Raw genomic sequence first — 26,070 nt, 5'->3', positions numbered from 1 at the left:
CCGGGTTTCTTCTTGAACATGGCCAAAGCTTCAAACAGCAAGTATAAAACGGTGTGGCTGGGATTAACCTTTGACCTTTCTGACGCGAGACATTAGCAATAACGAGCGCAGGCAGGTCTCGCTCACAGTCAAACAGTTGTAGTTCTTGCACAAAGTTGCACCACGTCTTTGTTCTGCAACAGGATGAACCAGCGAGGTGCGGTGTTTTAGAGACGTCCTCGCTCTGCCTTCTTCTGCAGACGGGACTCTGCGACACCGGCCTGAACCAGTGACCCATGGTGACCTATTCCCAGATCCAAATCCTCTGCCAGCATCCAAAACCTAAACTTGTCTGACTGTTCACCACAGGAGATGGAGTTCCTCAGGGATCGATCCCAGGTCCTCTGATTGTATATTTTGCTGCTGACGCGTACACAAGATTGACCCACAACAACGAGTCTAAGATTAAAGAAAGCTGAAACAAACAGCTTCATGTAAAGAACCTACACGGATGGTCGTGGTGTCAGAGCTGAAGCTACAGCGCAGCCTTCACAGACGTCATCACACACCCGGGTTTTTCTCACTGTGCACATTACAACAATAATTTCCTGCTAGATGTCATAAATGGCTGGCTTTTCCAAAACTGTACAAAAAGGATGGACTTGGCCACCTGGGGTCACCTTCTGGTCCCACCATGCTGGTTTGGGGGCCACGTATGGATGAGGAGGTGGCACGAAGCTTATTTTTCATTTGCATTTAAAGTTAAAATGGTTGTAAAACATGTTGGCTTTAAAATGTGTTTGGATCTGAGCATCATCCAGCAGCTCACGGTGACCTGGTTCCTGAATAAAGACGAGTAAAGGATCAATATTCACCCATGGATGAATGTTTATTGACCGGAAAGGCCTTTCTGACTCAATCTGCTGAGTCACGCTGCCGGTTAATCTTCCGGTAACCCACAAAGGTAATCTCCATCACGGAGACAGACGCGCCTCCCGCCACCACAACTCCCCTTTAAAAACTGATCATTTTACTTTATTGTTTCGGAAAACAATTCAAGTAGGAAATACATCTTACTAGATTTTGGGGGCTAGCTCATTCGGCTCACAGTTTCAACCTAAAGTCTTAGAATGACTGTTATAGTTCAGACCTGCTGCAACACCGGCTTCCCGGCTTCAGGCTGTATGAAGTTTATGTTTAATGGCAAACAGCGCTGCTCCATGGATCAGTTTGTATGCCGATTTCTCCACACAACTACAATGATCTATCAAACATAACTCATAAACATGTTTCTGTGACATGTCCCTGCCCAAAAGTGGTGATATTTTAATCGACGGATTTGTCAGCGAAGTCTGGTGCAGCGCTCCCTGCTTACACCCGGCTTGGCTTTCTGACTAACGGGCACAGACTCACCCTGTCCCAGGCTAACCAGTGCTGCACCGCCTTGTCAAGCTTCGGGTCGCCAGTCCTCTGACACCTGACGTTGGCGTTCAGGTCTCCGTCGAGTCCGTTGTCGTCCTCCATGCTGACAGCTAGCGCTCAAAGAGCCACACGGCCATCTGTCTGCCCGCTGTTGGAGGCTATTGGCTCCCCGGCGGCTAGCGCCTCCGACTCGGACTTCTCACACACACCGCCTGCCTGTTATGGCTGGTGCGGCTGAGCTCTCTCCGGAGTCGTGTATAATTTCCCACACCGAGGCCAAACGTTAGCGACAATGACGCCAGATCACCGCTGGAGGCCGACAGAAGCATTTTCTTTCTTACTTAAGTTACACGGAAGTTCACAGAGACCGGCAGAGGCAGGGCTCCTCATTTCCGGCTAGTTAATAAAATGAAAGCTTCACATGAAGCGGCACAAAAGAACAAAACCTTTGTTTTCATTTGTTGTTCTTTAAATATTTCACAGCATTCTCTGATATGATTAATATGCTCTGGGGTGTAGAAAAACTGTTTAAAATTCAAGGTAAAAAATTAATTTCCAATTAATTTCCGGTACATTTTTGCCCACCTGACGCCAGCTTTATGAGCAATAATTGTAGAACAAGTTCAAGTTTCATTGTCATGTTCAGATAAACAGTGTAGCCACATTTATCCATAATGAAATTCTTTGGCTTGTGCTCCTCAGCTTTACATGAGCATACAGAGAGTGTGCAGTTATATTAAGAAGAAAATAACAGGAATTAACAGGATTAATAATAATAACAATGCAAAGGAGAAAAGGAGAGAAAAAAGTATTAAATATTAGAGAATTTAAGACAAGTTGGTATTTACAGGTTGTGCAAAAGTTGTGCAATGAGCATTTAAGTGGCATTTGTTGAAGTGACAGTGTGCAGAGTCCTGTGATGGTAGTGAGTGTGGAATGTCAGCAGTCTGATGGCTTTTGGGTGAAAACTGTCTCTGTCTGCTAGTGCGGGTCTGAATGCTCCTGAACTGCCTGCTGGACGGCAGCAGTGTGAAAAGTCTATGACTGGGGTGGCTGGGATCAGAGAGGACCCGCTGCGTCTTCCTCATGCAGCGCTGCCTATAAAGATCCTGCATGGCTGGCAGTTCAGTCCTGGTGATGTGCTGTGCAACAGAGTTCCTTTCCAATTTTACCAAATGAGGCACCATACTTTAGAATAGAATAGAATAGAATTCAACTTTATTGTCATTGCACATGCACAGGTACAGGGCAACGAAATGCAGTTTGCATCCATCCAGAAGTGCTTTAGTGATATAGATATATTACAATATATATTAGCAATAGTATAGATATGTAAGTATACTACAGAAATGGGTCTATTATGGTATGTTATAATGTACACGGTATGAAGTATGTTGTGAATATTCTATAACTATAAGTATGTACAGGCTGTAGTGAGTACAAGCTATGTACAGGATATGAACAGGATATAAATATGAAAACTATACAGAATATGAAATAAATAACTTTACAGAATCTGAGATATACAGCTATACAGAAATGGGAACTATGCAAGTTGTAAACAGTTGTAGGATTAAAGATTATCGAATGTACAGAATGATTATTTACACAGAGCTATACAGTAGTGCAGTTAAGATAAGTGAGGGTGTAGATAGTTTCTACAGAGGCTATATAAAGTGCTAGTGGTTGTGAGTGGTGGTTCAGTCCATGTTATTATTGTGTTTGAGGGTACAGTTGTCCATTGTGGGTGTGTGTATGTTCAGTCCATGTTTTAACGTGGGTCAGATGTCAGGAGGCAGAGTTCAGGAGTCTGACAGCTGTGGGGAAGAAGCTGTTCCGGTACCTGGTGGTCTTAGTCCGGAGGCTCCTGTAGCGCCTCCCAGAGGGCAGGAGGGTGAAGAGTCCATGTGATGGGTGACTGGGGTCTTTGATGATTTTCCCAGCCCTTTTCAGACGCCGCTTCCTGTAGATGTCATTTATGGCAGGAAGTGGTGCTCCGGCGATGCACTGGGCAGTTTTCACGACCCTCTGCAACGCCTTCCGGTCCGAGGCAGAGCAGTTCCCGTACCAGACTGTTATACAGTTGGTCAGGATGCTCTCGATGGTGCAGCGATAGAAGTTCACCAGGATGTCTGAGGACAGGTGGTTCTTCCTCAGGGTCCTCAAGAAGAAGAGGCGCTGGTGAGCCTTCTTGACCAGCTTGGAGCAGTTGGTCGTCCAGGTGAGATCCTCGGAGATGTGGACTCCCAGGAACTTGAAGCTGCTCACACGCTCCACAGCCGTCCCCTTAATGTGGATGGGTGGATGTGGGTCAGCATTCCTCCTGTAGAAACCTGAACAGTACAAAAGTCAATTTGTTAAATGAAATGAAAACTGTATGTGAACGCAAAGTGTTTTGCAAAATGGACGTTTGCTTTTTTTTAATTTCCCATTACACATGTCATTTTCCTGAGGTGGATGTTCATATTAAACATGACAAAAGTTTCTAATAATTTCATTCAACTTAAGTCATATAGCACCAAACAGTCACCTCAGAGTCCTTTATAACATACAGTAAAGACCCTACAATAATACAGGCAAACAATCATATGACCCCCTATGAGCAGCACTTTGGCGACAGTGGGAAGGAAAAACTCCCTTTTAACAGGAAGAAACCTCCGGCAGAACCAGGCTCAGGGAGGGGCGGGGCCATCTGCTGTGACTGTTGGGGTGAGAGAAGGAAGACAGGATAAAGACATGCTGTGGAAGAGAGACAGAGGTTAATAACAGATATGATTCAATGCAGAGAGGTCTGTTAACACATAGTGAGTGAGAAAGGTGACTGGAAAGGAAAAACTCAATGCATCGGGTGATATGGTACTACAAGGTCATTCAGATAAGATGGGGCCTGATTATTTAAGACCTTGTATGTGAGGAGCAGGATTTTGAATTCAATTCTGGATTTAATGATGAGCAGTGAAGCTCTGGCTGCTCTAAACTTTTGTCAGATTTTGTACTTTCACAGACGTAGAAGAGCAGCCAGAGGTTAAACCTCGGTGAGGAACAGCCAATCAGAAGAAACGTTTCTTAAAGGGGGATGAGCTAAAACAGCTTGTTTCAGACAGAAGCTGGACCGACGTCCACTGTCAGATTAAGGATTATTCTGAGCTGTGAAGCAACAACAACAACAACAATCTTTATTTATTTTATAGAGCACATTAAAAAAGCCAGGGGCGTGCAAAGCTGACCTGTCCCGTTATAAATACTCACCTCGGCCATCAGTGAGACTCCGTGAGCAGTAACGGCTGCCTGACACCTTACTGGAGACCAGAGGCGGAGCCAGACATTTGAAACACCCGGGGCTTAGCCCTAAAGGGTAGTATGAATGTGGGATTTTTTTTTTGGGGGGGGGGGGGGGGGGGGGGGCGTTAGAAATGACTGAAAGATTAATTGGCTCTGTTTTGAGTTTTGTTAAAAAAATGACTTCATATAGGGAAAAATATATATCACACATGCAGGACACCTTAAACTAGTTTTTAATTAAGCAGCGAGGCAGAACAAAGTCGGGCTGTATCAAGACACAGGGACTAAACCCCAATTTAACCAGACCCAGAACTGATCCGGAATTAAAACAGGACTACAACAGTCCAAAATCAGGACTACTGAGGACTTAACCAAGACAGAACCAGAATCAGAACTAGATGAAAGTAGTACTAAAAATCATCATAGACCTGCACTACACTTATTTTTTTAATTCTACCAAAGTTTATATAATTATTTAGCCTTGTTGTGCAAACAAGCTGCAGAACTTAATAAATATAGAATTTGAAAAATAGCAAACCTAAAAAGAAACACGAGGTACGAGATACATGAGGACCTGTGATACGCTGATACTTTTGGTAAACAACCATTTGACTAACATGTGAGTCTCACCTGCTCTTGTTCCCTCTCTTCCTCTTTGTGCTGACAATCATCAAATACACAGTTATACAGATATTTACAAACTCTTCAGATAAAAACACTTTTTTAATTGTAACATCAAATCAGACTAAATGTTTATTTTTTAGATAAATATAAAAACATATTTGTTAACTTTAAGCGTAAAGAGAGAAACTGTCTGTATTTCTTGTAAATGGCACCAAATTGTATTCAAACTGAGCCACACTTATGGAGCTCCACAGTTCTGTTCCTGGTGTTTTGGTTGACATCTCCTGATGTTCCCATGTCACAGAAACAGGCTCTGTGTTTTGCCTTATATGCATCCACAGCTGTGCCACCAGTTTACTCACATGGACTCTACGAACCAATCAGAAGCTTCTTCAGCTCAGAATGGAATCGTCTGCAGTTTCTTATTAATTAACAATAAACTTAGTGTACTTGTACTCCTACATTTGATGAAAGTGATAAAAATAGAAGCTCTGTCTCTCTTTATTCTGACATTTAACTAATTCAAAAGATGTTTCAATATTTATCTAAAACAAAAGTTTACTCTAAATTGATGTTGTACAGTAAAAACTGTTCTTGTGTTTTCCATAAAGTGTAAATATCTGGTTTAAACTGTGAATATCCTGCTGTGTACTGAAACCCCTCTTGTTTTGCATAGATATACTGAACAACATACAAAGCATAATATATAAAATAACATTTACCTGAGTTTTTTCTTTGAAAGAAGCCTCTAATGTCCATTCTTATATTTCAGTACATAACTGAATCATTTGAATCATTTCATTTCTTCACTACCAGACACACTGGACCCACTACAGTTCGCTTACCGTCCAAATCGTTCCACAGACGATGCCATCTCTCATCTCCTCCACACATCACTCACTCACTTGGACACTAGAAGGGGGAATTATGTTAAAATGCTCTTCATAGACTACAGCTCTGCATTTAACACCATAATTCCCTCCACACTCACCACCAAGCTGGAGCATCTGGGACTCAGCTCATCTATGTGTCAGTGGATCTCCAACTTCCTAACTGGCAGACCACAGGCAGTAAGGATGGGCGGACATGTCTCAGCCTCCACCACTCTCAGCACTGGAGCCCCCCAGGGGTGTGTTCTGAGCCCCCTGCTGTACTCTTTGTACACATATGACTGTGTGGCCACTACCAGCTCCACCACCATCATCAAGTTTGCTGACGACACCGTCGTGGTGGGCCTGATCTCTGATAACAACGAGACGGCCTACCTGAAGGAGATTAGGAATCTGGAGAACTGGTGCCAGAGGAACAACCTCCTTCTAAACGTCAGTAAGACAAAGGAGCTGATAGTGGACTTCAGCACTAAGCAGGAGAGGAACTACCAGACCCCCGTCATCAACGAGTGCCCAGTGGAGAGAGTGGACAGCTTCAAATACCTCGGCGTTCACATCACGCAGGACCTGTCATGGTCCTGTCACATCAACACCGTGGTGAAAAAGGCCCGACAGCGTCTCTACCACCTCAGACGCTTGAGAGACTTCCAACTGCCCTCCAAGGTGCTCAGGAACTTTTACTCCTGCACCATAGAGAGCATCCTGACGGGAAACATCTTAACCTGGTTCGGGAACAGCACCATGCAGGACAGACGAGCTCTACAGAGGGTTGTGCGGTCAGCTGAGCGCACCATCCGCTCCGAGCTCCCTGACCTGCACTCAATCTACAGCAGGCGGTGCTGGACCAAGGCCAGGAAGATGGTGAAGGACCTCAGCCATCCCAACAACAGACTGTTCTCTCTGCTGAGGTCAGGAAAGCGATTCCGCTCCCTGAAGACCAACACAGAGAGACTGAGGAGGAGCTTCTTCCCGCAGGCGATACGGTCTCTCAATCACACCACCACACAGTACTGACCCACACATATGGTTCTTACACACACACTGGACTTTCTGGACTTTGGTTTTGCACAACACTGGTCACTATATTCTTCATTTCCAGTTAATACTTATACAGCTGCTGTTATTGTGTATATATTTATTTATATTTAGATTTCTTCATACATTCTTATATAGTTCTATATTGTGTATTTTGTTGTACAGTTATTTTATTTTCAACTTTAATTTATATATTTTATCTTATTCTTCCCAGTTAAATTTACCCTTCATTCTAATTTGTGTTGTACAGTTATTTCATTTTTAACCTTAATTTATATTTTATTCCTTCCTAGTTAAATTTACCCTTTTTAATTTTTCATATTTATTTCCTATCTTATTCATAGCCTTTTCCTTTTTTTGTTTTCTTTAGGTCACGAGCAGTTGTCCAAGCATTTCACTACATATCGTACTGTGTATGACTGTGTACGTGACAAATAAAATTTGAATTTGAATTTGAAACCGATTTAGTCGGGGAGGGTAAGAACTGAAAATATGAAATAAACACACTTGAGCTAAGACTCTCTAAAGAAACAGCATTAATAAAAATAGCATTTGTTCGGCTTTTCATTTCGCCATTTGTTGATTCACTTGAAGAGCGAGTAACGTAATATTAGTCTAGTGATCAGTTTCATATCAATCTTTCGTGATTCACGTCATATTTACATTATTTGTACAGTACGAATGATTTGCTTTGGTACCTGCTCAAACTTAAGCTGGCTCCGTTTCTCCAACAGCGCACTCACAGGCAGCAGCTGCCCCGCCCCCTCGCTCAGTCGCTTAGTGCCTGAGCTCGGATCATACCAATATCAGGGGGGATTCACGCACAGTCGTAAATTCCCACAGTGTGCACTATGTGCTTCGAATATTGTGTGTACTTTTTGTTTTATACAGTTGTCAGCCAGACATCTAACTATGAAAAAATTACACTCCAAAAGACCCCGGGCCTCTGACAAAACAACCCGGGCTTAAGCCCAGTAAGCCACCCCCACGCTCCGCCCCTGCTGGAGACACTCTGACACCTTTTTGTGTATTCATGTGTGAATATGCAAATGAGCTGTGAAGTCATTAAATAAACACAGATGAATGTGAACAGACCTCCTTCATCCAGCATTATAAAAACAGCTGTTAGATCAAAGAAGTCAAAGCGAGCTTTGATCCAGACCAGAGCAGCACACCTGGTCCAGCTCAAACCTTTGTTTCAGTGGGGAGGGGCTCTGCCAGTCACTGGAAGGAAAATTTAATAAATGAAAACTCAGTTTTTTATTGCAGTGTAAACTGAGGGCACTGCAGTGAGTGTTCAGGGTGTTCGCCTGTCACCCTGTGAGCCTAATATTGAAAATATCAACACCAAGACCAGAAAGGAGCTCTGAGAAGCTCCGCCCACACGCTCTCCGTCAGTTACAGGTCAGGCACTGATGATGATGATACCAAAACTGCTCAGCACGTGCATATCAGAAAGTGTGTGCTCAGTTATCCTTCAGGTTAGTGAGTGCTGAGGTTCCTGCTGATGTCACAGGCGTCGGTGACTCGCCGCCGTCCTGCGCTGCCTCAGTCAACTGACAGTTGAACTGCTGCGTGAAGGCGTGCAGCAGGTGAGGGACGACCTCCTCCACGCTAGCGTGTCTCCGCAGCTCGGCGCTCAGCGACGTCACGCCTTTCCCTTCGATCCCACACGGAACGATGTGGTCGAACCACGACAGGTCGGTGCAGCAGTTCAGCGCCAGACCGTGAGACGTGATGTAGCGGCCACAGTGTATTCCTGAAAACACGACAGCCGTCATTCAGGCAATTCTTACACAGGACGTGCTGAAGAGCAAGGAAGAGCAAGCAGCTGCGTTGGAGCCCTGCTGAATATGGTAGCGATCAAATGAAACACGCACACACTGACATAAACATGTTACCAACCTCACACCTGACCAACAGATATGAAGAGCATGTTTCACCTCTTTACCTCTGTGGGCCGGCGCACTGTTATACCACACCTGAGTCCAGCCAGTAAAACTGTTCCGTCTATGCGAGCGGCCTTTAGGTCACATGACCTCACCCTCACGCTCGCTGACAGCCTTTAACAGGTGAACAGCACCTGCAGAGATGGGTGGTCGGCCACCTGCTGCGACCCCTAACGGCCAGCAGATGGCGCTTTGTAAATAAAACTGAATTGAACTGAAAATTTTTAAACTGAGGATTTTTCACGGTGGTGGTTTCATTCTTGTCTCGATCTTTTTCCCGTCACGTGTAAGGTCCGCTCTCCTAATGACACAATAACTTAACCATAAACCACACTTGTGGCTAAGAGAAAGGACTCAGTGCGTCTGGACATTTGTGTGCCAATGAAAAGAAGGCAGTGTGACTTTGTCCATCGTCACTTAAAGACGAGGAAGTAAGAAAACAGGACAGAATCAGTGCTTTTGAATAGTGGTGCCGGAAATGGATTTCATCAGACTGAAGGACCTGCGACTCGCTTATTTCAGACACGTCACGTCTCTTCTGTTCTTCACATCAGCGTGCGAAGAACAGAAGGAAGACCGGCAGCGTTGGTTTGACACCATTATGACAACAACAGGAAGAGGCCAAGGATCAATCTTCCTACAGAATGTTTATCCACCCTTCTGTAACTGGGGCTTAAAATGAGTTTTTACTGGACTTTATGGTTTCAGCTCTATGACAGTCCTGGTTCTGGCCCAGCTGAGATCAAACTGGACCCTGATCCAAAGCGTCAGTGCTGTGTGACTGTAGGTCTATACCTCGCAGTATAAATAAAGCATCCTGAGGTGACTGTAGAGCTGGGCGATATGAGATTTTTTCATATCACGATATGTTTTTTTCATTTCAGGCGATAACGATATCTATCACGATATCAGCCAAATAACTATATTTGTAAGATTTAAATGTGCCGTTGCTCACAAGTAAAATGTGAAATAATCAGCAGCTTGTTTTGATTTAAATATTTATTTCCCATAATAAGTTCAACAGGGTAGATGTACTTAAGGAACATGAGACTTTTTCAGATAAATAAAGGCAAATATTGCAAACTACACAAAAGGCAGCCGCTAAAGCGTTTAAGTTTCAAAATAGAACAAACGAAACAGACTAAATTGTCAATTCCACTTAGAAACAAAATATTAATTCTAAAAATAAATCTTAGTTTGTTTTACAGAAGAACAGACAAAACTGACTAACTTTTGTCAATATCAAATAAACTGAGAACTAAAAGGAAATTCTCAATCTCTCCTTGTTGTATAGCTGAGCTTTTCAAACAGTTTTAACAGTTACTTTAGTCTGACAAAAGCCGAATGACGAATTAGCGCTTCCAGTCAGAGACTGAGGCTACGTCCACACGTACACGGGTATTTTTGAAAACTGAGATTTTCCGTTTTCGTTTTAAAAAATAATCCCGTCCACACATAAAGGCAGAAATGAAGGAAAACGCTGCTATGAACATGCCAAAGCAGCAGGGGGCGCTAGATTCCTAACCGTGTAGAAATGTTGGCCAATCAGAAGTCTAGAAGCCTCGGTGGGAAAAGTAAACAAAGCTGGGGCATAGAAGCAGAACCGAGTCGTATGTGTGGAGGGACAGTAACTGTGTGTATATGTAAGCATTTAAACACTGCAGAGAGTAGAATTAACAGTATTGTAGAAATTCATTTCACCGAAACAATAACGTGGCGCACAGTGTGACGCATGCACCAGTTTATTGTATTTCCAGACTTGCTTTCGGCACATTTACAGTGCACGCTACTCTGTTTTTTGTCAGACTTGAAATAGCAGAAATACCTTCACACTACGGAACTTCTATGGCTCTTCCGTTCGACAATCTCTCCGGCGTTGGAACCATCATCTGTTTTCTCTTCGGTCACGCTCGGTTGATTTTTCTAGTCGGCACACTCATTTCCTCCATTACCCGCTGGCTGCTTCCCAAACAAACACACGTGCAGCTTGGCACTTGTGCTGTACATAACAAGTCAGCGGACGTGACGCTGCGGCTGTGATTGGTTCGGCTCTGCGCTACTTAATTTGGATTGGCTGACCTTTTTTTTTTTTTTTTTTGAGGACAAGAGCGGCGAAGTCTATCGCGATAGCTTAATTTCTCTATCGAGTAAAAGTTATATCGCGATACATATCGTTATCGTTCTATCGCCCAGCTCTAGGTGACTGCTGCTGATGCCAATAAACCTGGTGAACTCCACCTGTAGCCTGGATTAATCAGCTGCTCGTGTCTGATTATTGGTAATTATTGGTTTTAAAAAGCAGCCACACAGTCAGTGAACACATGGTTGGTGATTCAGGCTCAGAGCGACGCAGTCGTACCGATGGCGCAGATCTTATTGTCTCCGACCCAAACTCCCGTGTGAGGGGACGTCGTAGCTCGGATGGCGAACCTGCTGCAGAGTGCGATGACGGTCTGCTCCAGCTGATCGACGTACCACCGCACGCTCTGAGAGAACAGAAAACATTAAAATAAGTTCGGCTCTGATAAAAACACACCAATCTCATTCCCACGTCAGCTCAGACCTTCTTGAAGCTGCACAGGTTCAAGACTGGGTAGCAGACCAGTTGTCCCGGCCCGTGGAAGGTGATGAGTCCTCCCCGGTTCGCCCGGGCCACATCGGCCCCCTGCAGGCGCAGTTGGTCCAGCAGGGGCTCGGGGTAGGGTTTGTGGCGGATCCCGGTGGTGTAGACCGGCGGGTGCTCACACAGCAGCAGAGCGTGAGCAGGGCCGGACCGGTGCCGGTTCACGTAGACCTGCTGCAGTCGCAGAGCCTCCTGATAGGAGACCAGGCCCAGGCGGACCACCTCCACCAGCGGCTGGCCGCCCCGCATCTGGGACTGACACCAGACCAATCCAGACTGTTAGTTGCACAAATGTTTAGTTTTGTTACTTGTAACCTGTTTAAAATGTATCCAGCCTTAAAGGCTGCATGACTAGGGGCGTGGCCACTTTGATTGACAGGTGGATGGTGACACAGGTGTCTGCTGTGACTTATACAGTGGATGGGTTCCGTCAGGAGCAAAGATCCTCCATCTGGTTATCTGAAACCAGCAGCACATTAGCTTTAGTGTCACAGCACATGTACATGCATGCTCATGTTCCCAGGACCTGAACCGAGAGTTCACAAGCTGCCCTAGAATATCGCAGTTTTTAGATTCCCTTAGTTCAGCAGAGATCCTGGGACATTTCTCCGAACATAATCCAAACGACACAAACCTGAGCTACTCACAGACAAATCGGCTGCTTCAATTCACACATTATAAACTCACAAAGCAGAAAACTAAAAATAAAATCGAGGTGGAGCTTCTGCTCGCGGGCACTGAGCGCTCTGACCTCAGTGACACGGTCAAAGCAAACCGCAGTACATCTCTGAATGGGAAGCAAATCCCTCCGCCGTGTCTCTACGTGATTATTTCGTTAGTTTATTAATTTATCAAAATACTTTATCAAAACCATCACCTGTCTAACTTCTGTACGCTCCTCTACCACGACCCGCTCTTCTTCTACAGCTGTGAGACTGATGACGTCTTCCGGTTGTACAGCGCCGTCTTGCCATTAACCGGAACCTAAAGTCTTTCATAATAAAACTGAATTATTATCGACTTATTTTTTAATCTCGCAGTTTTGTCAAATTAATAAATATCATTTCTTGAGTTGAAGAATTAGATTCATATTAAGGCAACAAAATCTAAATTGCCAAAGATCTGCTCTCTTTCATGAGAAAATAAATTCACAACAGGTAAATTGCAATATGTTGGCCGTCTTGTTTTTAATTTTATTACTTCTCATCCCTCCGTCTTTATTTTGCCAATGTTTACTTTCTAAGTAGCGATTTCTTTGTCTTGCAATTTATGTTTATTGAAAAATAATGCTGTTAAACCACACACTAAAAATCACAAACTCAGCCCCAACAGAAAGAGACATATTTAGCAGCTTTGATTTTCAAAGCACATTTTGCTACATATTTTACATGTTTGTTTTTTTTACAGACTACCATCAAGTTATTTTTTATTTTCTAAATTTGGAAATGCACAATAAAATGCAACGACTTAGTTTTATTTTGAAGTCGACACCTGACGTCAGAGGAGGCTCGCGCCGCTGTGATTCAGCGGCTCCGGTTGGCGGGCTGCACGCGCGTCCACTCCTCTGCGCTCGCGCTGTTTCGGCGGCGGCAGGGCGGGGTTTGTTTTGAGAGCGGACCGGAGAGAGAAGACTCACCAGGGAAGATGGCGACCGCAGGGTCTGCCGAATGGCCTGGGAGACCGGCCAGCGCCACGGCCGCCGGCACGTCCCGGGCCGGGCTCGCAGCTCGGTGCCGGTCCGGGTCCAGCCCACCCGAGTACGAATCCAAGAAGTGCATGGCGTGCGCGGAGACCGGAGGCAGCCCGGCCGGCAGACACCTGGCCTGTCCGCTCTGCCTAGCCCCCAGACACTCCGGCAGCGAGGAGCGGCTCCGCGGGAGGAGCGACCACGAGAGTAGCAGCAGTAGGCCGGGCGGGAGGGACTGCGACAGCCGGAGAGGTCGGTGAGCTTCTCGGGGAATCGCCCGTGCAGATATCGCTGTATCACACCGCTGCAGGGTGTTTGTTTAACGGCAGAGAACAGCGGGAATTTAAATGAAATCAACTTTAATAAAGTTTAACGTGAGCAGCGCGCGGTTTTAAGAATGTTAAAGGTTAGTTTTATGTGAAAAACATTTATGAAGTGTGGTAGCTGCAGGCGTAAAAATCCCCGCTTTTCTTTATGGAGTTTTGTATGGAGCTACAGGCTCAATCACAGGTCAACGTGTGGACACAAATCAATGAGAAAACCATGGAAACAGCCCTCAGAGGACACGTGACTGCTCACAGTGACCTCACCTGATCACAGGTATAGGCAGCAGGGTCACATGTCATGTGGCACTGCTCAGGTCTGCAGATGGGGAATGTGTCCAGACATGTACAGCTGGAGGAGGAGTTGAGTTACTGCAGTACTAGTAGTACTGGAGGTATTACTGCGTGGACTCTGTTAGCAGTGACTGGCTGGAAAAGCCCAAGGGGGTTATTACTAGTACTTAGAGCAGGACACAGCAGGAGAACCATAAATACTGTAAGTACTCTTTGACTTGCACTGACCACTGTGAACAGCAGTTCTTACATAAGAAAGCTCTGGTGAGACTCAGTGGCTTTATGTGTGTTGGATGAAGTCAGAAGGTGCTGATGGTGATCATGTTTTATGTTTTATTCATTGACCCAATACTGACACCTTTAGCATTTTTCCTTTTAGGCTGTATCTGAGCAGCTTTGTGTGATTCACAGTTCACAATAATCCCTGTTTGTCTGATGCTGGGCTTCTGTCGTGTCTCTCTGACATCACAGATAGCCAAGAGTGGAGCAAACCGTGCCCGAGCTGTGAGCTCACAGGTTTACTGCACGTGCACCGAGCTCGTTATTACAAAGTTTTAAGACAGGAAGTGAACAGTAGAATTTTAGTAGTCAAAGTCACCTGTTTAAATTGTATTAAGCCTTTAAATTATTAGGGGCGTGGCTTCTTTGACTGTTTTCTCTTTGGCTGTGTTCCTTTAGAGTTCTTCGTCTCTCCGGTGCTCATCCCGAAGTCTGCCGACGCTCCTTCAGGCCCGAGCGGGAAACACAAGGTGAGTCAGAGAGCTGCAGGTAAACCTGTGATCACCTGTGAGTGGTTAAGCTCGTCACAGCCGACCGAGCCTGCTGAGTGTTTTATTGCTGAGGAAGAAAAGCAGAGCTCTGCAGGCTGCCGATATCAAACTTGAGAACTTTGGCTTTAATTTGAGTTTACATTAAGTTTACATTAAGTTTTCTCTCTAAGCAGTCACCTCTCTCTCAAAGTTTCCACTGTGAGTCTCGATATACCCTCGTAGATGCTGTGTCGTCTCGTGGAGACAGGAGAATCTTTGTGTTTTAGCCCTTGAAATAAACTTTAACCCCTCCGTGTTTCAGCTGCTGCTGTGTGACGACAGAGAGGAGGTGAAGAGGAGGAGCTCTCTGAACTGTAAAGACGAGTCAGTCCGTCGTGATGAAGATCCGGTGAGTGATGACAGGCTGAATGTTTTCATCCTGCAGCAGCTGTCTTAACTAGCTGTTGTCCCTCCTCAGGGCGTCCTGTCTGACTCCGAGAACGAGGAGCCGATCAGCAGGAGGATCCGAAACATCTCAGCCTTTATCAGGAAAACCAAAAACTCATCCGCTGGGTGAGCACAACCACCCTGTCCTATTCCTTTTGCAGACAGTGAACGTACCACAGACTACAGGGGTGTGACCTCTGACCTCTGTGTTTATTCTTTAGGAGTTGTCAGAGGAGCAGGAGCTGCACTGATCCTGTGGAGGATGGAGGAGGAAAGATGAAACTTGTCACCCAGCCGGCAGCCGTGATGGACCGGGTACGTGAGACAGTCATGTCATGTGATCAAGACTCCCGTCTGTGGGAACTTCAGAAGAAATAGTGTTTTATCAGGCTGTGTTAGAGAGTGTAATCAGATTACTGTATGCTTCAGGAGCCATCCAGGTTCAGTCTGTGGGGAGAAGGATCGTTAAGCCCCTCTGCCATTAGAACCTGCTCGGCACGATTAGCCCCAGTTTTCAGGGTTACCTTTAGGTCATAGTACCTGGTCGGGTTCCAAGCGGTCCGAGCAGGTAATAAAATGTGACTTCATCAGACTACATGATTGGCTGGTCAGTAGCGTCACTGGATGAGTCGTGAGAGCTTCTCGTTCAGTAAAATCAAAACCGCCATTTTTGAAACGCTACATCAAAAGAGATGGCTACAAAAACAACGCTGCGTTCCCCGAGTGTGACGAAAAGCCACAGAGTGAGCTGCAGGCATATATTTGCTTCGACGTGCACCTTTGTCTTAGTGTTCGTGTCACATGTCAATAGACTCTGTGCACCGTGTGCTACTTCCGGTGGGGACACTCCTGTAGGGCGCCTCGTTTCCGGTGTGATATTCACGTCTTGTTTACGGTCGGGTTTTCCAAAACAAGTCAACCAAATGGATGAATCAAGCGGCGATTTACATTTCTCAAGATGTCGTGGGAATTTACTGAATATATCTGTAGATGATGTTCGTCGACGTGTCGATATTTCCCCCACGCCTCAAAGCAAAAGAGAGAAAGGATTCAAATGTTTTATTTTGAGTGTTTGTATACAGCGGCCCCTCGTTTATCGCCGGTGTTCTAAAAATAACCAGCAACAGGTGAAATCCGTGAAGTGCCCAGCTTTATTTTTTACAATTATTTGAGATGTTTTAAGCCCCTCACTACACTTTATACACTTTTCTCAGACAGGCAGGAACATTTTCACACTTTTCTCTCTTGCTTAAACTCTCAAAGTTCAAACCTTCGTAGAAAAATAATTCCAGTATTATAGGTTTTCGGGTCCAGAACATGAGAATAGAGCAGCTGAGAGAGAATCCAACATCAATCAATCATTAATGAATCAATGAATCAGCGATCGATGTAGCGATTCTGTACTGTACAGGAGAGACGGCACGGAGGAGATCAACAATGGTCTGCAGCCGAACGCAATGTGCTGTAAAAATAAAAAAGCATGCAAAATTGCACACAAAAAATCTGCGAAAGGTGAACCGCGTTATAGCGAGTTAGGGAGTTATAGCGAGGGACCGCTGTAATTTTGAAGGCAAGTCACAACATACCCTTCGTGAATACTAACGTATAGAAACCCTTACCAGCAATCATTCATTTATTTTTTTTGTGGCTTTTTTTCATAGTTTGTTGACATGCTGTGTGGGTGTGTACTGGTATGGACATAACGGGGAAACATCTGGCTTTGACTGTTGTTCACCTGCAGTTTGAGTGCTGAACATTTGCCTGTTTAAATCATAAGAACTGTCTGTATACAGAGATGTGCTTCTGCTGCAGTGATGCAGTTCTGCTTGTGTTGAGTGACGTAAACAACCAATCGATCTGCACGCTTCAAACGTCAAAACTGATCATCTGATTTTTTTTTTTTTATGACACAGCAGTGGTGAGTGTTCCCACTAGGGCTGGGCGATATGACCAAGAATTCATATCTCGATATTTTTTAGCTGGATGGCGATATAAGATATATATCTCGGTTTTTTTTTTTTAAAGCCATAAGTTAAGAACAAAAAGAGAGTTCTAGTCACACTGTGTCCCAGATGTGGGCGCTTTTATTTACATACAGCGTAGATGTACATGAAGAAATTATTCAAAAATAAATTATCAGCATTTATTAAATAATCATGGTCCATAAATAAAAGAAAACAATGTTTTTTTGTGCATAACAAAAAGCTCACAATTGTGCAGTCAAAATGTAAACTAATAGACGCTGAGCATAGTAACAAAGAGACAGATTTCACAGCTGCACCACGTCTCTGAACAGGTGCCGTTTGTGGTCCTTATACACACACAGTACGGTAATATTACGTTGAAGCACAGTACGTATCACTCCGCGAGGCTCCTCCCCGGTAGCCCTAATCCTCCAAGACAATCCATCAAGTGGTGCAGCTCCGTAGCTTAGCAAAATCATATTAAAACATTTTTTGACAGATTGCTGAGCGCTGTATACCACATAAAATCGGTTCGCGGTCAGTAAGCACAACCAGAATTCATACATAAGGCGCACTGTCGAGTTTTGAGAAAATGAAAGGATTTTAGGCCGTGCAGCCCCTCCTGGCTGCATGTCGTTAGCGCGGTTAGCTCGTTAGCGCGGTTAGCTCGCTAACACGTTGACGCCGTCCAGCCCCACGCACAGTAACTCGCTAACGGAGATTTTCCGCTTTCATCTTGTCATTGCCTGCAGGTGAAGCTATGGGGGAGGCGGAGTTGTGTTCAGTGAAGGAGAGGCGAGGCCGAGTAACGTTGCGTAGAGACAAAAGTGGACGAAAGAGAGGCAAACCTGCGGCTCCACAAGTATAATTATAACGTAACATAGACTATATCGATATAAACGATATTGTCACATCTTATATCTCGTATGAAAATATATCGATATTTTTAAAAAACTCGATATATCGCCCAGCCCTAGTTCCCACCTCTGCTCTTTGTAACTTAACGCCATCTTTCCGTTTTCGTGTTTTGGACATGATTTTTGAGTCCACCTTCGCAGTAGCGATTGACCGCAAAATAAAGCTACCGGAAACGTACAACCCCACTAGGGCTGCCACGATTAGTCGACTAGTCACGATTACATCGACCATCAAAATCGTCGACGACTGATTTAATAGTCGACGTGTCGTTTGAAGCTTTGTAAGATCTCAAAAGACGCAGGAATAAGTAGCAGGATTTAAGAGTGTAATAACGGACTGAAACAGAAGATGGCAGCACTGCATGTACAAGGATGCCAGCTGCCATTAAACCCCGAAGAAGAAGTAGCTCTGTCCCAGAATTCATAGCGCAGCTTCCAACAATGGCGGCAGCTAGTTAGTTTTAATATTACTCTTATTATTCTTTCTGGGTCACAAAATAAACGTTTAACATATTTTCAGGCGAGAATGTAGCTGTGTAAACCTCAAATATCTGCTCAGTTTATCAAGACACCACATATTTTCAGAAGCGCGCCGACGTTTTCGGAGACGTCTGTTACCCACTAGCTCGATAGCTAGCCGGGGGCTAGGCTAACTAGAGCCGTGAGAACACCGGACTCCCGGCAAATCCTTTTCAAACCCACCGCCGTCTTTCGCTACTCAGGTTAAACATGATATATGAGTCACTTAGATAACTTACAAATGTTATTGTTTGGCTTTTTTAGTATTTTATTTGTTCCTGAGTGAATCGGTTTGGCTGAGATTAAAGTTATAGTTCTTACACAGCTGAATAAACATCAAGCAGACAGCTGATTATCAGAAGTGTGAGATGCTGGAGAATATACTCCAGTGTCCTGTTATATTTTAGATAGCAAGGAGTTTATTAAACTTCACCGAAACAATCTGCAGATTTCATTAAACTTTAATAAACTATCATCTTGTCTTTATTTTTAGTTAGCACAGACCTTAAACACTTAAAGCTGTAAGCTAATGATAGTTATATAAGAGCAGATGCTGCTGGTGCAATAAGCTGTACTCTGTACGTCCAATGGATGATGATCTGATTAGTCGACTAATCGCAAAAATAATCGGTGACTAGTCGACTATCAAAATAATCGTTTGTGGCAGCTCTAAACCCCACATCCGGTCTTAAAACAGGAAGTTAGCATTTTCTCATGCACAGGGTCTATTACGTTGTGAGACGCGCAGACAAATTGCCCTGATGACAATGCACTGGTCTGTAATGGAAAACCAGTCGATTCAAACAGGTATTAATGGAAAAGGCTCTATAGCAGGGGTGTCAAACTCCAGGCCTCGAGGGCCGGTGTCCTGCAGGTTTTAGATGTGTCCTTGGTTCATCACAGCTGATTCAAATGGTTAAAGGACCTCCTCAACATGTCCTGTAGTTCTCCAGAGGCCTGGTAATGAACTAATCATGTGATTCAGGTGTGCTGACCCAGGGTGAGATCTAAACCCTGCAGGACACCGGCCCTCGAGGCCTGTAGTTCCCCACCCCTGGTCTATAGAGTGCTTTGGGGTCCACATCCTGAACTTTCACTGTGAGCTTGCACCATCAGGCAGGCATTAGAGTGACAAACCTCTGCCTCCTTGTCTGCCTGACACATCGTGTGGATACCACCCCACTACAGCTCAAATACCTGGTGAAACATCACAACTCTTAAAGGAGTCGCCTTCTACTCAAACATGCTCACAGGTCCAGCTGTGTAGAGTCCAGTCTCTGCATGGAAACAGCACAGCATCCATCAGAAGGAAGTGTCGGGTTTTACAGAAAAAATCCATACAAGTGTATAAAACGGGGCCTGGTGATGGCGTTTATTCTTATATTTCACCTGTGTTAAACAGCTGTGTGGTTGCTGACTTGTGTTCTTGTGTCCTCCGCCAGGTTGGCATCAGCCACAGCTACGCGGCAGGAATCCTCCTCTCCTCTGAGAACAGCCGCTCTATCTCCGCCCCCATCACCGCTCCCGATCGGAGGCTCACCTGGCGAGCTGTGCTGACATCATCTTCCTCGGCTCTCCTGTGCATGCCTCCTCCCCGCCCGGAGCGCTCCATCAGCCCCGAGAGCAACGACAGCATCTCCGAGGAGCTCAACCACTTCAAGCCCATCGTCTGCTCGCCATGCACGCCACCCAAGCGCCTCCCGGACGGCCGCCTGATGGAGCCCACCATCGTGAAGTCCACGCCCCGGAACCTGACCCGCGGTCTGCAGAAGGCCACCAGCTACGAGGCCAGCCCTGCCGTCCTGCAGAAGTGGAGGCAGATCGAGCTGGACCGCCAGAGCCTCAAGGTGAACTCCAAGGCCACGCTGACGAGCCCCGTCTCCGAGGTAAACCATAACAAGCTCGGCATGGGTGGCGAGGGTGCAAAGACGCGCCAGTCCCCGGCAGGAGACGCAGTGACGTCAGCAAACAAGAGGAGGCTGCTGTTCGACTCTCCAGCCGGCGACACGGACAGCTTCCAGAAGCAGTCGGTGAAGATCCGCGTCCCCGCGGTCCGCTACAGCAGCGAGTCGACCTTCAAGGGAGGCTTTGAGCCGCCGGCCGGCACTCCTGAGTCCTGCAGCACGGGGGCGCTGTTCAGTCGGAAACAGTCGTTCTCGCCCTACACCAAGAACTCTGGGGTGCAGTCCTGTAAGTTAGTGCCAAAGGACTCTCAGAGTCCCAGGAAGGAGTCCGACAGTAGCATCCACAACCAGACTACCTCACGGAGGGGCAAGAAGAGGAAGCAGAAGACCAAACATCTGGACTCGAGCCGCGACTTGGATCTGAAGAGGGGCCGGCCCGTCAACCAGGAAGCGCTGGACGAACGGTACATCTGCCAGATTCAGCAGGAGCGGCAGGATCGAGCGCTCGCCCTGAAGCTGCAGAGACAGTTCGACCGCGAGAACCAGAACCGTAGAAGGAGCCCCGACAAGTATTTCCTGCGGTCCTGGATGTCCACTCAGAGCCGCAGGAGGCGTGGTCTGAGGAGGTCCAGACGAATCAACAAGAAGCACTAGACAGACGGGAAGGATCTCATATATGCAAAGACACGAAAGGCGAAGGTTTAATGAACGTATGAATGTTTTCACTCGTCTGACAAACGGGTTTGTAACCTGGAGACGTTTCTTCCAAACACCAGCAGATCACCAAAAACTGAACCTTCAGCTGCAGGACGGCGCGACAGTCGTCACCACAGGAAACGTCCTGGAAGTGTTTGAACTCAGAGGCTTAATCTGAGCTTTTTTACAGATCGCATGGCCGAGTCGTTTCTCTGCAGCTGGAACAAAGAAAGCTTTCACAGGTTCAACCATAGTCACGTGGCCCGGGGCAAAGGATGTTTATGTTGAGCTTCCAGTTACAGATCCAGGGTGGATGTGAGGCCCTGAAGGTCACAATGTCTGAGCTGAACATCGCCTCGCATCCCGACACCGCTGAAGGCGACGGCGGTGTTTAATCCGTATTTGTGCGCTGCGTTCCAAACACAGCGGCCTGCGCATCATCTGAACTGTTGCAAAGGTTCAGATGAAGGCAGGCTGCATGCTGCCGGGCCGAACACGACTCTGTCGGTTCAGTCCGGTGCGCTCCACGCGATGATGATGATGTTTATTAATATAGTTCATTTAAATCTCACCGGCCTCACAGTGATCTCCCAGAGGCCGAGGAAAATCTAAAAGGAGCTTTATGGAAAGAAATGAGATGAGGGACTTTTCCTTTGCTGCTAGCGTGAGTGTCGGCCTGAGCTGCTGTTTGACAGAAATCTGTCTTTGTATTTGTGACCGTTTATGAAGCCCAGTTTGAATAAAATAGTTAAAAGTGATTTTTTTATTGGCTCCAAAACTCCAGACTGTCAGAACTTTCCAAAAGTCCAAAATCATGATTCGTATGTATTTCGGTAGCTCAGAGCGTGACACGCGTCTCTTCATTCATATCTGAAGTGAACACATATCTGAACACATCACTTCCTACCTGACGGTCCCTCTGGGTGTGCAGGTAACCCTCCACCCCTGAAAGCGTGACATGTACCTGGTATTACCCTCTGAGGTGATACTGAGGAGCACCGACGGTCGCTGTGACGCAGGTTTCTGTCGGCCAGAGGGGGTCAGCAGCACGTCTTTGCCCCGGGCAGGTGGAAGTTACCCCTGGTTTATCCTCGTGAGAACTTTCCACAGGTTAATCAAAGTCCAGCCGACCTGCATGTGTTGGGAATGCAGGAGAAACCAGAACCCGCTCAAATATAAGGAGGTGTTGAGTCAGACTTCTCCCAGCAGCTGAGGATCATGGGACATAAACTTCCTCTAGTATAGCTGCTGGTGTCATCCTGGTCTTCCAGTCTGAAAGTCGGAGCTGCCGAGGCTCGTGGGGACTGCAGTCTTTAGAACCCGATTGGTCAGGAAGGATTTCTACCTGAATTCGGATCAGGAGACTCACCTGGTCACTCTCAAGGAGCGAGGAGCCGTGTGATTGGACGAGCTTTATGGCCTGTGATGTCAGATGCTGGTGCATTCAGACCAGATGTGAATTTACTGTGGTCACAGAGCTCTGACTGTGGTACTTTTAATAATTATTGATTTATAAAAATCACGCTGGAGTCAGAGTTAGAACGTCACCTGTGGTCCACAGGAAGCAGGTGAGGCAGGTGGCTGTAGAGCCGACAGCCATTTAGCAGCGAGGTTAGAGCCCCATCTCTATGTAGAGAAACTTCCACGATTGGGCCAAGCTGAACCAATCAGTGAGCGAGTTCAAGCTTTCGGGGACAAAATCCACCCTGACCCTTCACCCCTCACAGTCAGCTGTTTTCTGTCTGCAACGTAAACATATTTAATGCAGAAACTGCCTTCATGCTGCGAATACTGTCAGAGTTACAGGAAATGCGTGAGGTGGTTTCCAAATCTGGATCTTTTTAATGTTTTGATCGCTCCGTCAGTGCAGCAGAGGTCCACACGAAGCCTTCAGGCTGAAACCATCAGAAACTGCAGCTCGCTGCCACGCCCCTGCAGGAGCCTGAGCCTGAAGCTGAGACTGAAGGTGGGCGTGCACGTGCTTGGTCTGAGCTCACCTTCACACTCTGCTTCAGCGTTCCAAAGGAGCTGCACGGCTTCTGTTTGCAGGTCATCTGTGTTGGATCGGTGATGCTGTAGCTCCTGCAGGCCGTCCAGATGTCTGGTTCCTCAACACACGTGTTTTTTCTCCATGCTAAGCTCTGTCAGTGGTTAGCCTGAGTGCAGCGGCACGCTGTGTTCACACTGTGCTCAGATCAGAGGCAGTCTGAACGACGCTGAGCGCTGGTGGGTCGCTGTTAGAAAAGCCGTACTCGCACTGAGCCTCAGTAATGTCATGATTCACTCTGGGGGTCGTATGTATGATAGACGCTGAAGAAGATGTGAGGGCGGGGACAAACTGAGGACACGCCCACAAACATCCAACGTGTTGGTGTAGTTACTCTGCAGTTCCTCTACCTGAACACCTGCAAAGAAACAATGAGGTTGGGTGGCGTTAGAACCAGACTGCAGCTCACAGGCTGGATGTAAAATAAAGGTGTAGCGCCTTAAACCTGCATTCTGTCTAATGTCCAGCAGGGGGTGGCAACTCAAAAATCTGAGACACTCACCTGGTCTCTGTGCTCACTAACACTTTCCTGATTGGCTGATCATCATTTTGGAGATGATGGTGCCGTCAGAGTCACAGGAAGCAGGTTAGGGGTTAGGGCGGGGCTACCTGTGATTGACAGATTGCAGTGCTCTCTCCCTGTCATGTCTGCCAGCAGCACAAACCCAGGTCCAGTTCAATGACTGGAGTTACCGGAGGTAAGAGGCCACGCCCCTAATAACTGTATTACTACCTTTAGCTTACAATATAAAGCGACTTGAGACGGCTGTTGTTGTGATTTGGTGCTAAATAAATAAAAGTGAATCGAATTCAAACCATGTGAGCGTAAAATGCAGGTGTCATGAAGGGAAATGATCCACAGAGACCAACAGTGTATCAGGCTGCAGACGTGTTCATTTTATCACGGGAGTCTGCTGCCTCTGCTGGACGGTGGAGGAACTGCAGCCTTTGGAGGTTTAGGTGATTGGTTTAGATCATAGGTGTCAAACTCTGGCCCGTGGGCCAAATTTGGCCCGCAGCCTAATTACATTTGGCCCGCAAAGCCATACCAAATTACTATCAGAGCTGGCCTACTGGTATTATACAGCTAATATATATATTGTTTAGTATTAAGCTCGGCTTGTTCCATATTCAGTTTTTCAGCAAAACGTGTCCATAAGAAAAGATTCATTCTTATATCTGGAGGAATAAATATGTTTCAATAAATATTAACGTTAGCCCGCGACTTTGTTCCTGTTTTGAATTTTTGCCCACTGTGTGTTTGAGTTTGACACCCCTGGTTTAGATAATAATAACATTCCTGCTGTTTCCTCTTTTTTTTTTTTTTTTTTTTTTTTTTTTTTTACATTTCTGCGTCCTCAGTGATTCCTGGCCTTCATCATCATCATCATCATCAGCTGTTAAAGTTTAATTTGAAGTCTTGATGGAGCTGAAGGGCTTCTCTCTCTTTTTTTTTTTTAAACCATTAAAGATGAGCACGTTTCTGTTTTGTATTCTTTGGTGGGTGCAGAGAGTTCAGGTGGGGGTGGGTGGACGGGGTCAGGGGTCACGCTGAGTGCCAAATGAGCAGATGACATTGATCCTTTGTAACTGACTAGTTTTGTATGAGCGGCTGCTGGAAGAAAAAGTAAAAGAGTTGAAACGCTGGCTTGTGTCCTGTCTTCTCTTCACTCAGTGATCTGAAGCCCAGGGCTCACCTGAGACGCTCACCTGAGCGTCCCGCAGATTGCCGATGATTGGTAAGAAGAAGCAGGAAGTGCAGCAGGACGTCCTCCATCAACTGCAAACAATATCGCCATCAAAAACTCAGCAGGTTGAAGGTGATGCTACAAACTCTGTTACTCCATGTTTCATTCCCCAAATCAAAATGAAGGATGCTGTAAAGCAGCTGCTGTGAAGTCTGATATTCACAGAGAGTTAAGGCAAGGCAAGTTTATTTGTACAGCACAATTCAACAACAAGGTGATTCAAAGTGCTTTACAGAGACATTAGAAACAAGAACAAATAAAAAGCATGATTTAAAATTGAATAAAACAAGCAAATAAACTAACTAACTAATTAACAAACAAACAAACAAAACAGGATATAAAATCAAAACGGATAAAATCAGTAGTTAAATGTAAGTTTTGAAGTTTAAGCTTAAAAGTGTGTATTTGGTGCTTTATTCAAATGCAGCTGAGAACAGGTGAGTCTTCAACCTGGATTTAAATAAACTGAGTGTTTCAGCTGATCTGAGGCTTTCTGGGAGTTTGTTCCAGATATAAGGAGCATAAAAGCTGAATGCAGCTTCTCCGTGTCTGGTTCTGACTCTGGGAACTGATAAAAGACCGGATCCAGATGACCTGAGGGATCTGGAAGGTTCATACTGGGTCAGGAGGTCATTGATGTATTTTGGTCCTAAACCATTCAGAGCTTTATAGGCCAGCATCAGAACTTTAAAGTCTTAGTGAAATAGAAACCAGCAAAGCCTGTAACATTAGAACATCATTGAAAACAGTGTTTCATTCTGGCTGAGCTCCACAGCGCTGTGGGACAGGAAGTATCAGAGTGAGATGTGGTTTGCAAAAGTTCTTCTTTTGTTTTCAAAATAAAGCCCTCCAGTTACTTTTTGGATGTTGCCAACATGTGTTAATGAGCATTTTCAAAGATAAAAGCCCCAAGTTAATTTAAAAAACATCCACCACGGTGCTCAGAAATGTTTCAGATCTTAACAATGACA

General features: G+C 45.7%; 4 protein-coding genes across 5 annotated transcripts in view; 1 reads left to right on the top strand and 3 right to left on the bottom strand.

The window, feature by feature from the left end:
* pgm2l1 (phosphoglucomutase 2-like 1) overlaps window positions 1–1,700 on the bottom strand; it is an 11,200-nt gene extending 9,500 nt beyond the window's left edge. Inside the window, exon 1 of one of the 2 annotated variants that reach the window (XM_085380786.1) lies at window positions 1,393–1,700. Coding sequence is in view for 1 of the 2 variants with exons in the window: in XM_085380785.1 (XP_085236911.1) it covers window positions 1,393–1,503 (111 nt within the window). In the remaining variant the exon portion in view is untranslated. The remainder of the gene's footprint in view (window positions 1–1,392) is intronic. The other variant, XM_085380785.1, reaches the window with a different exon arrangement.
* An 890-nt stretch (window positions 1,701–2,590) lies between these two features.
* Window positions 2,591–6,287, bottom strand: LOC146654813 (uncharacterized). The gene is made up of 2 exons (XM_085380795.1): window positions 6,153–6,287; window positions 2,591–3,734 (listed from the first exon to the last, which is right to left on the bottom strand). The coding sequence occupies exons 1-2, from the start codon at window positions 6,199–6,201 to the stop codon at window positions 3,190–3,192; spliced, it is 594 nt and encodes a 197-aa protein (XP_085236921.1). The 5' UTR covers window positions 6,202–6,287; the 3' UTR covers window positions 2,591–3,189.
* lipt2 (lipoyl(octanoyl) transferase 2) lies at window positions 4,793–12,801 on the bottom strand. The gene is made up of 4 exons (XM_085380794.1): window positions 12,682–12,801; window positions 11,745–12,263; window positions 11,541–11,667; window positions 4,793–8,991 (listed from the first exon to the last, which is right to left on the bottom strand). Exons 2-4 carry the CDS (start codon window positions 12,051–12,053, stop codon window positions 8,699–8,701), a joined length of 729 nt encoding a protein of 242 aa, XP_085236920.1. The 5' UTR covers window positions 12,054–12,263; window positions 12,682–12,801; the 3' UTR covers window positions 4,793–8,698.
* Window positions 12,802–13,319: 518 nt separating this feature from the next.
* Window positions 13,320–24,730, top strand: rnf169 (ring finger protein 169). The gene is made up of 6 exons (XM_085380791.1): window positions 13,320–13,743; window positions 14,787–14,857; window positions 15,180–15,266; window positions 15,336–15,430; window positions 15,526–15,619; window positions 20,147–24,730. Exons 1-6 carry the CDS (start codon window positions 13,449–13,451, stop codon window positions 21,260–21,262), a joined length of 1,758 nt encoding a protein of 585 aa, XP_085236917.1. The 5' UTR covers window positions 13,320–13,448; the 3' UTR covers window positions 21,263–24,730.
* Window positions 24,731–26,070: the final 1,340 nt, after the last annotated feature.

This window comes from Rhamphochromis longiceps, linkage group LG14 (genome assembly GCF_057381845.1).
Source record: "Rhamphochromis longiceps isolate RC_006_pf linkage group LG14, R_longiceps_female_GT1.1, whole genome shotgun sequence".
Lineage (NCBI taxonomy): Eukaryota > Metazoa > Chordata > Actinopteri > Cichliformes > Cichlidae > Rhamphochromis > Rhamphochromis longiceps.
Note: the sequence above shows the minus strand (reverse complement) of the source record. Positions and strands in the feature narration are given on the sequence as shown.